Below are 13,013 nucleotides of genomic sequence, written 5' to 3' on the forward strand. Positions count from 1 at the left end.
ACAGATTCAAAGACAGTTTACTACTTTGTTTTATTTTTTAGCCTTCATCTTTCTAAAACAATGGCCTGCATCTAGACAATGTTCTTCCTCCCTCCTAGATCTTCAGGGCTGTTGTCTTTGGACCCTTTAAACTAGCATGAAAAGGCAACGTGAAAAGCCAAGGTATTGGTAGGTTGCTTTCCTGATAAGGCTTGTTGCAAAAGTGTCAGAGCTTACTTATTATTTCTTTGGACGGTGTTTAGATTTTCCCACAAAGGCTGAAACGTTTTGCATTCAGTAGTCCTTGTTCTTGGGCTTCGGTTTGGTTGTTTGGGGTTTCTTTTGTTTATATGTTTATTTTTCTAAGGAAAAACTGTTGGATGAGCAGTATTGAGACAGCAATCTTCTGTTTATACGCAGGGTGAGTAAAGCAGTAGATAGTAAGTAGCCCTGCAATCATACCCTCACTGCCTCATTTAAGAGCTTTATCCCTAAGAGTTGTTGCCTGTCCATGTCTCCTAAAACAAACAAGACATATTCCATCCTGGGAATACTGTTGTCTTTTTGGTGATTATGTGAACTCACCAAGACTGCTGTCTGATTTTACGCCTTCAGTTCCACGGTTCTGCAGTAATGTAGTTCCTGTGGTCTGCAAAGCCTGCCCAAACTGGGAGCTAGATTAAACTGCTTGGTACTTTGTTCACCTTTTTGGTTGCTCACAGTTGTTTTTACTCTCTTTAGCGTTCAGGTTTTTCAACCCTCTTTAGCGTGTTTACTCATTACTGAGCCAACTGGATCTGTAAATGTACAAATGCTTTGCGGTAAATATGTGATTTTTTTTTTTAAATCAAGAAGTTTTTAATCAGGAAAGTTAGAACTAGCTGTGTACTTTCAGTAAGGCAACCTAAAGTTTGATTCGAAGTTGCACATGACCAAAGTGGCTTCCAAAGATTAATTTGTATCTCTCAAAGCTGACTCCTATAATACTACACATCATTTTTGTGGAGGAAATGAAAGGAAATTAAGTAATTTTATGGCTTTTCAGCATCTTTACTGGTAGCTAAAGTTACAAGGTTTTTTATAGGAAGGTAGGGTGGAGGCTTGCATCTTGATACAATAGTCTTTGGACCTTGGCTCTGGTGCAAAGATGGCAGCCTTCCAGTGAACCTAACACTAAATGTCACATGAATCCATCATTACCTGATTAAATCATTCACCTTCCTTATATAAGTGAAAGTCTGTGCATCAGCATTTCTTTCAAAGAATATTTTAAGTAAGCACTGATAGATATCTTCCCTTTTCCCTTAATTTGTCTGTGCCTATGGGCCAACCAAACTAGCAAGTGGGTGTTTTTAATTCCTTCTAACGTGTCTTTTAATCCTGTCATAATGTCACTGTGTAACTGTGGCAGCCAAACAAGGTGAGACAATAAAATATAACCACACTGAAATCTGAAAACCAGAGAGAAGTTTAAAAGTGTACAGATGGTTCTATCTTTTTTACTATCTCTGCTTTCATTAGAGCCTTGTAAGTTATATGCTGCATTTAGATTATTAGGAAATAAGAATGAGCATCCTGCTTTGGGCATGACTATTTCAAACCCATGAGAAAAACTCAGAAAGATACACTGTTTACAAATAGTACTGGTAGAGGGTGTGTGTGTATGTATATACACACATATATATTACATATATATACACACATAAATATATATAAAATATATAATATATAATATATATGTATTACATATTTATGTATTATTTATTATATATATAAGTATATCTAATTAGGGTTGGATCTCTACTTGTTACATGTCTGAAAGCTTCCAGCCCACTTATGAAGCTTTGTCCAGTTTGAAACTAGAGCTGTGAAGACTCATTTTAATGTTTGGTTTGCAGCTTTACTGACTGAGATGTTCCTTGTGCTCATAAACAAACAATGACAATTTTCCATGCTACCTTGGTAGAATGTATCAAAATCAACCTAGATAACATACCAGTAGGAACAAAATGTAGAAGGTTCTGCCTTTCTGACTTGGGCAACTCTTCAGTGACTCCCAGGTGGCAGGAGATCGGTTCTGTTTGTGTCTTCAAAGCGTTGATTCTCTCTTAAAATGGCCCAAATGCCCTTAATTTCTGTTGAAGATAAAGAAGTTGACTGCAGTGATAGTGCCTCATACTGAAAATGATGGTGGTTTTCATGATGCTGGAAACTCATCTGCATGAAGTTACAGTCTGATGCAGAAACGTCATGCAGTCAGATGAACTAGCATCATGTTTACATTTTCATTTTAAATCTCCATTATGTGGCATTCTAGGAATAAAAGAAAAGGAAATAAAGCCTACATTTTAAAAGTTCTGAATATATTATAGGTCAGTAACATAGTACACCGGCTTCTTTTAAGCAACTCAATATAGTAATTTCATTTAAAATGTACTTTAGAGCTGGCTGTGTCCCTCTGTGAAATACCATCTTACACTATATATATTATATATATACACTAGCTGCTTTTCCTGATTTTCTTATTGTAACAGGAAAGGCAACACAAGGAACAAGGACTTAAACATAAGCGTTCATACATGGTCCTATCACTAAAAAAAAAAAAATATTTGAGATATTTAGGAACCATGTTCTGTAACTCTGCATGTGCAGTATTGTTTCCGAAGTTGTGAAGATTGGTGAATACAGTCAACATCAGCTCCAGATGACATGCAGCAGAATTTATAGGTCTGTAATTCATAGAGCTATCTACAGTATCAGGTGAATCCATTGAAGGATTTGTCAGCCCAGACTGGATTCAGTTAGGTTCAAATCCAACCTGATTCCAACCTGACCCCATTTCTGAAACCTTATCAATAAGAGTACTTGTACATGTGAAAATATTTACTTATACTTAAATTCAGGTGAGTTCTGACTGCAAAGTGGGGAAAGGGAACCTGCAAGAGCTGAAACTAACCTGAGAGAAAGTAATTTCACTTTCCTCAGTTCAGCTTTGCTAAGACCTGTAAACATCACATGCATTTTTAAGTCCGTCTGGGACTTTTTCCCTATCCTTCTTTCCCTAAGTTAGCACATTACTCTTTATTTCCAAAAGCACCTACTTCTCAGTTTCTCAGGAGCTATTCTTTTCTGTTCTGACTGGATTATATATCAAAATGTGACCTAACATACCGTAGTGCACTCTGTGTTGGTTTAGATTCTCCCATCTCTCTTCCAAAGACTTCTCTTTTATTAATTCCCAGAAGACCTATGGCTGTAGTCCTGGCCACCTTTCATTTTCCAGAGTCCACAGACAAGCAGGTGTATTCCTTTGGGTCTGTCACCCAGGAAAAAGGAGTGAAGATGGTACCTGGAGTAAATCTTACTGCAGAAAGACTGAAATCCAGTGGTGCAGTAGCCTCTGTTAAGAATGATAACATTTGCTTTTTAAATACAAGTTCTTGAAAAAGTGTAGCAGGTTACAGAAGCTTGAAGAGAAAGCTTGGGAGAAAAATGGGGCATTATTGAATATAGATAAAGAGATCCTGATACATGATTTTATGAGCTGATTATAGCATAGAATTATTGCACTGAAGGAATAAATAATTCCCCTCTTTTGGTTTGCGTCCCGTCCCCCCCCGTCCCCCCCCCCCCTTTTATTTTTACTTCTGGACCTACATTCCCACATAACAAAAGTTTCAATACTGGTATCTTCAGCATTCCTCCTTTTTGTAAGTGGCTCATGGCCTGTCTTCCCAAACATATTTTCACCCTATATCTCAGTCTTCCTCATGTCTTATACTTGTCCAGAGATTTTCTGAGCGTATTCCATTAGCTCATAGCAATCCTTTTACATCTTTGGTGTTACAATATCAAATGTTGCAGCACGAAAAGGAAAATAGTGCTTCTGCTAAGAATTGCTGTCTGCAGCTTCTATTCTTGTCAGTATTTCTGGAAGAGGGAGACCTCTGTTTCAGCCTGTCCCATGGACTGGAGCCAGTTTCTAGAGCCGGCTTTGCACTCTTGATACCTGTGAGGTTCTAAAGTTGTAACTGTTGATGACAGTAACTTCATCTGGGATAAGATGCTAAGGCATAAGACCCAGTGCTTTTAGTGGCCTCCTCTTCGTCATGGTTCTCCCTTATCCTCTTCTGTTACCTTGAGCGTTGCTACAAGTTCCATGCAAGAAATGACCAAAATGGTTTTGAGAACCTTGGCGAAGTCCAGTTGTTTGGCTGGCTTGTAAAGCCATTGAGTAAGTCCCTGTACCATTAAAATCATGCTAAGACTCCACATCTCATTCAAGTAACATCCAAACCTCATCTGTGAAATGAAAAAAAGGTATCTTGGCCCACTTATCCTCCAGCTGTGTGTGAAGATCTGACAGTCTGAAGCATCTAAAACAAGCAAGCCTGTTATGGAGCGTAAGTTTTAGCAACTCACCTGCTATCTCAAGATCTAATGGCATCATATTTTTAGTGAGTCCACTGCTCTCGATAGGCACAGTGTGTTTGGCATATTTTCTTATCTTTTGCCTGAGATAGTAAAATCTAACAAATCAGTGGAAAAAAGGAACTGTTTTTGAAAGAAGAGAGAGAAAGGGGACTCGGGTTGGCATAAATCCCATTGTATTATTACAGCACAGGGCAGTGTGTTTGGGGAGTGGAGATTTGACATATATTTTTATTTTCAAACGTCATACTAATTTACATTACTCAGCCCTTTAACTGCCAAACTGTAAAAGTCCATTATGCTACTGAAAGGAATATACAAATTATCCCCTGGCACTTCAGGCAGGAGTTTTACATATACGCTGTTACTCCATCAGCCAGTGAGCTGCACGATCCTATTAAGGAGTAAGTGAGAAAATTATATTGCCTGCAAACTAATTGTACAAAAGACTCTGAAATAAGTAATCAGAGCCCAGTCCTTTTTGAAAACCAGCCAGGAGATATTATAAATTGCTCGATTGTTCTTGTCAGCACAGTTTAAAGACTCGGAGCTGCCATGCTGATGTTGTTCTCTGTGTAACACAGCTACCTCTCTAACTGTTGACAGGGCTGGGCAAACTCAGTGTGCGCTCTTACCAGCTGCTCAGTTCCAGCCTCTAGCATCGTGCAGTAGACAAGTAAATGGTAGGACTTTCTTCTGAATCTACTTCATTGCAGTAAAATGCAGGTCTGAGCATACTGAATGGATGTAGAGTACCTGTGAAGATGTACAGATTCCCAAACACTTCTTAAAATAATTTGTGTCTTTATTCTTAGTGTATAGAGGTAAATAAGAAAGTACGAGAGCTATAATGACCTGCAGCGTGCAGTAACTTTAGGTTTTTACCAAACATACATCCACTAATACTTTGAATGCTATGTAAAACATGTTTTGTACATATCCATCACAGAATTCCGTGAGGGTTTTCTCTTCTAAGGAAATCTCACTGACAGAAATTAAGTCTATCTATGGGATATTTGATAAAATACTGTGTTCATATACGTAGTGATGACAGAGTGATAAGTTTCCTTGAACTCTTACTGTGGTCTAGCAGTACTCTAAAATGCTGGAATGCTTCAGGGGAACTAGCTATGGCCACTGGTAAGATGTGGATCTTTGCTGCAGCAATAAACCCAGTTACTGTAACTCTCCTGAGTTCATTGGAGGAACTCTCCAGCATCTTCCAAGTTTATTTTCTAACTAACATAAAAAACTAAGATTGAACATCTGCTGTAAAATATAATTCATTAAGGCAAAGCAGTCTGAATTGATAGAAGATCCCCCCTCTGAGCTAAAGTATTGGAATTTAAGTGACTGGAATGAAAGCTCATTTTAGAGTTATTTAGGTGGCAAGAATTTGCAGGAAAAATAAGTTATGTTGTCTCTGTGCAATGTGCTGCACACTACAGACCCTTGCCATGTTTCAGAGGCTTTTGCACAAAACTGGAATGTCAGATATGGATTAGAAGTATCTGCTTTGGGAAATAAGCAGTCTTGCTTGTATTTTTTCTGTGTTTGAATACTGCTTTTTGGTGTTGACATCCATACCTTTCTCATCTGTGCCTTTGCACAAGGACTCTACAGTGGGAGTGCTCCACTTGCCTCAGTGTAGAGCTTTGCTGCTTGAAGTTATAATCTCAATCTTGTTTTTGATGAAGATTGTTTCTGACCTTGTGCAAAGATATCTTTGATCTTGTGCAAAGCAGCTCTGATTCCCTGTTTCCTTTTTTTTTTTTTAATAGGGATGGTAATACATTTATTAATATGATGAAGTTAATTAGATACAATTTGTGGAAGTCTTTGAAGGTCTCCCTATGTAGTGGTTGTGCCTCACTAAGAACGCTTCGTTAGGGTTTGAGAGGATAATGTGAATGTTTTTCGAAGTTTGCTCTTACTACCCTTTCCTACATATCCTTGCAAAACTGGTATTTCCCAATTTCACCAGTGCATATCGGAAGGAAGTTTTGCAGGAACTGGTGTGCTGAATTTCCTACCCACTGTATCCTTAACCAGCTTTCTTCTCAGGAGCTGAGGAAGGGGAGGAAGACAAAGCTGAAGTTTGAGTTTCGTCACCAAGAGCCATTAGCATTCAGACGTACCAAGATCTGTTTTACTCATCAGCATTGCTAAGTCAGTTGTGCAGCAATGTTTAGGAGGAAGAAAGCCCACAAAATCCTCAAAGGTTGTACAAAGTATGCCGTATTGGCAGAATACACGTTGCAGCATGCACCACCTCCTTTATCATAAATACTTAACCAATTTTCAATAGATGTAAGTGGTTTAAGTATTATTTCCTGTTGAATTAGCAGTTGCTGAGCATTTGAGTCTTTGTGCAATCCTGCAATCCACTAATGTGATATTTAATGAGGAGACATCAGTCTGGAGAAAGGTAGTCAATATAAATCAGTGTTTACAAAGTGTGATTAACTCTGAAATATTTCATCAATGCTGTGGTCCCAGGCAGGCTCAATGCTAATTATTAGAATCTGCACATGTTTCAGGGGACTTTGATGGACCCTGAGTGCAGCCAACATGGAGCAGCAAAATTGCAATTATGCTTGGACTGTCTCTGATGACAATTTATGCATTTGGTGTGATGACCTCTTGCTTCCCAAGAGGGCAATAAACAGAATGCATTTTCATTAAGATACTAATGCACTTAATCACAGGGGAAAAGGGTTAGAAAATAAAGAAATACCTTTAAAGCAAGATGTGACAGGCTGATGGGGAAGATACTTTATTTAAAAGTCAGTTTCCTGGTAAAACTTGTGACGGCTGCAAAGTCTGTCATACTGAATGTAGTCATGGGCAATAGAATGCATGGCTGGGCAGATGAATAAGCTGAGCTAAGATGTTCTATGAGAAGTGCTGTGGTACCGTGGCAAAAGACAACAGATGTTCTCGCATTTGGACTTGGATACCCAAAGATGTGATATAAAAAACTAAGAAAATTACTTGTGTATTTTACCTTTTTGTTTTCAGACTTTATTTTAGTTTTGAGGATAAATAATACGTACGAAACCAATGGAAACACTGTTTTGCCCAGGAGGGCTCACATTTAAGGATCTAGCTTGTTCTAGGCCTTAAGAAGAGTTGGGGGATGCAGAGGCATATCCTCCAGTTTTTGTAGTTCTGACAGTTTGGTTGTAATCACCTTCCTTCTTCTGATGCCTCCAAGTGCAAGAACTCTGTTTAAAGTATAGAGAGAAGGGGAGATGTCCTGGCAGCTGCAGAACGTGTTAGATGTGGTAGCAGCAATGCTGGTGAGCCCTGCCTGCTAACACTGTGCCTGGTGCTGTGGAAAGAGGAGAGTGAAGCTCTGCAGTACTTGTTACAGTTGATTGCGCAGTAAAGCACAACACTCTCCTGTTCATACTCTAGACAAAGCAAGACTGATTAAATTGGTGAAAAAAGGGAAACAAAGAGTGGTCAGACTAGGAGCCTATGCACGTGTCTAGGTACAGACAATAAATGTTAAAGTTTCTTCGTCCTATTATTCCACCAGGAATAATAATCCCAGACTGGTTTGGGTTGGAAGGCACCTTAAAGCTCATCCAGTCCCAACCCCCTGCCACAGGCAGGGACACCTTCCACTAGAGCAGGTTGCTCCAAGCCCCTGTGTCCAACCTGGCCTTGAACACTGCCAGGGATGGGGCAGCCACAGCTTCTCTGGACACCCTGTGCCAGCGCCTCACCACCTTTGTAGTGACGAACTTCTTCCTAATGCAGTCCTTAAACTTGGCTTTTCATTTTTGCTTGACAGATGTTTCCTTTCTATAGCACTGTTTACTCTTGATATATTCCCAAATTAAACACAGCAGCAATTGTATGCATACTTAGTATATCCATTGTGTTGGTCAGGGATTCTGAATACCACTCTTTTCCTGTGCTTCCTATTCCAGGTAACATAGAGTACAGCTGCCCAGCAACGAATGAATGTGAAATCACAAAGCGCAGACGCAAGTCCTGCCAAGCCTGCCGCTTCATGAAGTGTCTAAAAGTTGGCATGCTGAAAGAAGGTAAGACTGAGCAAGACAATATGTATCTCTCTGCAAACACATGCAACAATTGTAGGGCAATCAGCAAAGAAGAGAGGTCGGTGAGTGTTCTAATCAGTTATTGTAAAGGCAATTTTCATGTATGATTGCTCTTCCTGACAGGCTTTTTCTAAGCTATGGAATCACAGTGTATCTACATAGAGTTCATCTTCTCTGGAGTATTTCTAACTATTTGTACTACAGCAAAATGTACCCCGGCATCCAGACTCCTTTGGTAGGTAACTAGCAGCATAATCATCAGAATATATCCTCTCATTTTCCATCATGAATTCTCAAAGGCTTCTTTCTTCCATTCCTTATCCGTTGTTAGTGTGTCCCAGTTCTGGCAGAAACACACACTGTGTCTTATTTCCCCATTGTTACCCTTCATTTGATCAGGACAAACGAAAGGGTTACTTCTCAGTTAAACAAGTATAAATACGGAGTATGTCTGCTGAAGTTACTGTAACTACACTGAAATACGTAAAGGCACACAAAAGAAGAGAATCCACCCCCCTTTTTTTCTTTTTTAAAGCATATGAGAACCCCTGCCCCTCACTGTAAGTATATGTTGACTTTTTAATTCATCAGTTACATTTTGAAGGTATTGAATAATAGGTAAATATAAGAAAATATTTATTGTAGTGCACTTTTACCACCAAGAAAGAACAACAGAAGATGTCATGGACTTCTGAGCTAGATAAGCTTTTAAAATAAAATCAAATGTGATGTTTTCTAAATATTGTCTCCAATGGAGAGTATTTTGTGCTAAGCAACCACTTTGAAATAGTCCCATGCAATTTTGCTTTGCCAATGCTTAAAAAGTCAGCTTTAACAGATGGCTGATTTTTGCAAATCATGTGTGGTATTTTAAAACAGGTTGAAGTATACAGCTCTCAGGCTAAAATCCAAGAAGAACATAGACTGGTGGAGAGATGATGGGCAAATTAGGTCTATCACGTACCTACAGACATATTCTTATTGGATTATACTTACTAAGAATAAACCTTGTTCTGTGCAACTGCTTTGGCAGATGCTATGATCCTGTGAGCCAAATCCTGCTGTCCTTAGTCTTACTTGAGCAAAACTCCTGTCAGATTCAGTGGGGATTTTATCTCAGTAAGAACGGCAGGATTTGACCCCCTCTTCCAGTGGTGATGGAAGGATTCATTACTTGCCAAAATCCTCATATAACTGACCACTAGGAGGTTTTAAGTAACCACTAGTTACTTAAAGGTTAAATTGTTATGCTTAGATAAACTGTAGAAAGAAAGAAAGGAATGTCTGAGGATGGCATCTTTTGAGAGGGACTGTGGTTCTTAACATCTTGTTTTGGTAAGTTAAGGCCCCATATCACTGGTAACCTAATATACAGATATACTGGGCAACTTGTTTGGACACAAAACGGTGCTACCAAAAGTACATATAGGTGAATTAATTTAGACATTTTCTTTTAATTTTGAGAGTACCATTGCGCATCCATTAACATATATTTAAAAAATCTAGTCTGTGTGGAGCTTCTGGGGCTGCATGAGGAAACGATGTGGCTCTTCTACAAAGGAGTAATTACCTCAGTAACAAAAACTGTGCACAGATCTACTACGTTTCTGCATGTGATTTTGGTAACTGAGGTAATTTAAATAGACAATTCAGATGCACATTGTGAATCAGACTTGCTGCATTGCATGATCATTGTCTGTGGATGCAAATCAGCTCCACAAGTTTTCTTAATTGGAATTTCATAAATTCTATACCCTAAAAGTACCTACCTTTTTCTGAACAAAGAAATGACAAAATAACTAATTCCTTTGAAAAGAAGGTTCCTTTGTTAGCCCCACTCCTGGGCACATGGTAGTTCTTCCGCTCTTATTTGGAAGGGACCTTATGTGAGTTTTTCTATCAAAACACAGTGAGATTTCTACTTACTTTTAATTACTGAGTCTTTCATCTAGGGGAGAGTTAGCCTATCTCCTTTTCAGGTATTGCTTATCTACCACCTAATAGGACAACCTGAAAGAACTTGCAAGGGTGTTTTGTTTTGTTTCTTGCTTTAGTGGCCACTTTTAGTTTTGAAACCACCCTGATTCGTAGTACAGCTTTAGGACTGTACTTGAATAGATATTTCTTGTCTTATGTTTGTGTTAGATGGTAGCTTTGGAGACAGGTGCTGTTGTTTTTACCTACGGGATAGTCTGGAGATGAGTTTTGGGCTTTGACCACATCCTTTATGCACAGAGTGAAGAAAGACGATATACTTATTTCTTTCATGTGTAAAGTGGTGTAAATTTATTGATTAGCATGGATTTACACTGAGCTGAGATAATTCCTGCTGGATCTTAAATGTTTCTTTATGTACAGACAAGGATTTCAGTCCCATGCAGCATGTCAAGAGATCATACTGCAGTAAATCTATTCAAATGTAAACCTGTTCAATTCAATTACCAGTTTATAATACAATTTGCTGCTGCAGCCTCCACGTTTGTCACAGCAGTCTCTACATGCTGATGGCACAGCATGCCTGGAAATTGACAGCCTAAATCTATTTACAAAAAAAATTTCGTTGCAGACCTGAAATAAAATCAAGTTTAAGCAGCTTTGAGAGGAGCATCATATTCCTTACAAGAAGCGCACATCTGCCAGGTGCAGAAGTGTGCATCTTCTCCAGAAATCTTACTGTGTTACTGGGGAATTTTCTCCTGGAAATTTTCCTTAACAAACAGTTTTTCAGTGTGAAACAGTTATCAGACATTGTGCCTTTTTCTTCACATTTAGAAAGACTTTATTACTTTTTAGTCATTTTGTGAATTGTCACATAAAATTCATGACAGAAATGACGGTGCCTGGACAAAGATCCTGAGTTTTATTTTTCGCTTTTAGGACAGGGTCTGAAAACCACTTACAGCAAATATATAGAGTGGCTTCTCTTATGACAGCTCATGTTAAATCATTTATTGTGGCAAGATAATGGTGCTTTTCATCCAATATTGAGTGTTTCTGCAAGAGACCTAGTGTTAGGATTTTGGGGCTGAGTCTTGGGGTCAAACCCTGGGAGGGAATTGGATTTTTCGTCACATGTAATACAGGGTGGAGTATGGAATTCCGGTAGATATTCTCAAGGATGGCAATAGGGCATAGCCAGCAGCACCTAGATCAAGATCCTTAACAATTTATAAGTTGTGGACTAGAAGCTAGAGAAGGAAGGGTAAAGCAATGTCATACTGGGCTGAGCCGGAGTGGGATTGAAGTCCTGCCTCCTGTCTGCGTCTCCCGTTGAGTAGTACAAGAAACTTAACTACAGACTGATCCAAAGGAACACTTCACTTTGGTTTAGCCCATGGACTGTTACTTGAAAACATTGGTGTAGGTGTATGGACTTTTTCTGAGTATATGTTGTGCTTTGTACTGAAGCATCAGCAGATGCCAGTGAGCTTTTTTAAGCACATGACAAATATGAGGGTGTCGTATTTTCATTTCCTTTCCTAGGTAAAGGTTGTTAGCACAGCAGAATGCGCTTTACTCAAACAAGAAAGTTTGCATTTTTCTATTTTTCATTTTGAGTGACGGTACTATAAAAAAAAATGAGATTTTCAAGGATCACAATTGGTTCTTCTCCTGAAATACAGTTTCTTTTGACTGTGCTTATGTTTTGGTGGATTCCCTCAGATTCACAAGAACAGATGAAACAACATAAAAATTCTTGTGTATTCTAAGGAGAAACTTTTCAAATGTATCTCCAGTGATTTCTTTAAATAATATTGCAGTTGATAAAGGGGACGAGGATGGGGGGAGAAACAACAATTTGGCCTTTTTAAAAATTAACACTTTTAAGGCTTTCTTTAGTTCTCAGTTCTGTTGAATCACACTTTGGTGATTGTTTTAAGTGATAGAATTAAATCTGCATTCATGTGCAAGATTGGGTGTTTTAGCTATTTTCTTTTAGCTGTTTTCCTGGAGTGAGAATAAAGGGGTTGTTTTGGGTTTTTTTTTTTTTCTTTTCTAAGAAGGAAAACTGGATGTAAAACTGTGTAAGTTGATATGGGAAATCATGGGTAGATAACTGACATTCTTCTACTGCTAGTCGATCTGCTTGAATTCTACTTTTAGTCTTCCATTAGTACTGTATGCCTTTTAATGTCCTGTCTGTGGGACTCCTTACAGGCGTGTGTCTGTGATAGAAGATACTATTTCAAGCTTATTATAGCTGCCCATCTGAAATAATTCCACTGGACTAATTATTCCAAAATAAAATTATTTTTTCTTTCAGATGCAGAGTTCATATAACTATTTTTCCAAGAGGTTATTCCATAGGTTTCTATTTTCTCCATGGAGGCAAAGCCATAGCTTCAGTTTCGTCTGTCCCTATACTGTTGCAAGGTTAAAAATTACAGTTCAGAGGGTAACCTACTGAGTGGCACTAATGCAGCTTTTAGACCATCTGAAATACTGTATCCTGTCTTAGCTCTTGGTTCTGAGCAGTGCTAGTTCGTACTTAACACAGGACTGTTGACACCAAAACATCTCCTATAT

The 13,013-nt window shown here is 38.6% G+C and overlaps 1 protein-coding gene across 7 annotated transcripts in view; it reads left to right on the top strand.

The window, feature by feature from the left end:
- The window catches only part of ESRRG (estrogen related receptor gamma), a 380,477-nt gene that overhangs the window by 256,703 nt on the left and 110,761 nt on the right, over positions 1-13,013 (top strand). For all 7 annotated transcript variants that reach the window (XM_030500071.1, XM_030500070.1, XM_030500073.1 and 4 more), the window contains one exon: positions 8,352-8,468. In XM_030500071.1, coding sequence (XP_030355931.1) covers positions 8,352-8,468 — 117 coding nt within the window. The remainder of the gene's footprint in view (positions 1-8,351; positions 8,469-13,013) is intronic.

The sequence above is a fragment of the Strigops habroptila genome, chromosome 10 (assembly GCF_004027225.2).
Source record: "Strigops habroptila isolate Jane chromosome 10, bStrHab1.2.pri, whole genome shotgun sequence".
NCBI lineage: Eukaryota > Metazoa > Chordata > Aves > Psittaciformes > Psittacidae > Strigops > Strigops habroptila.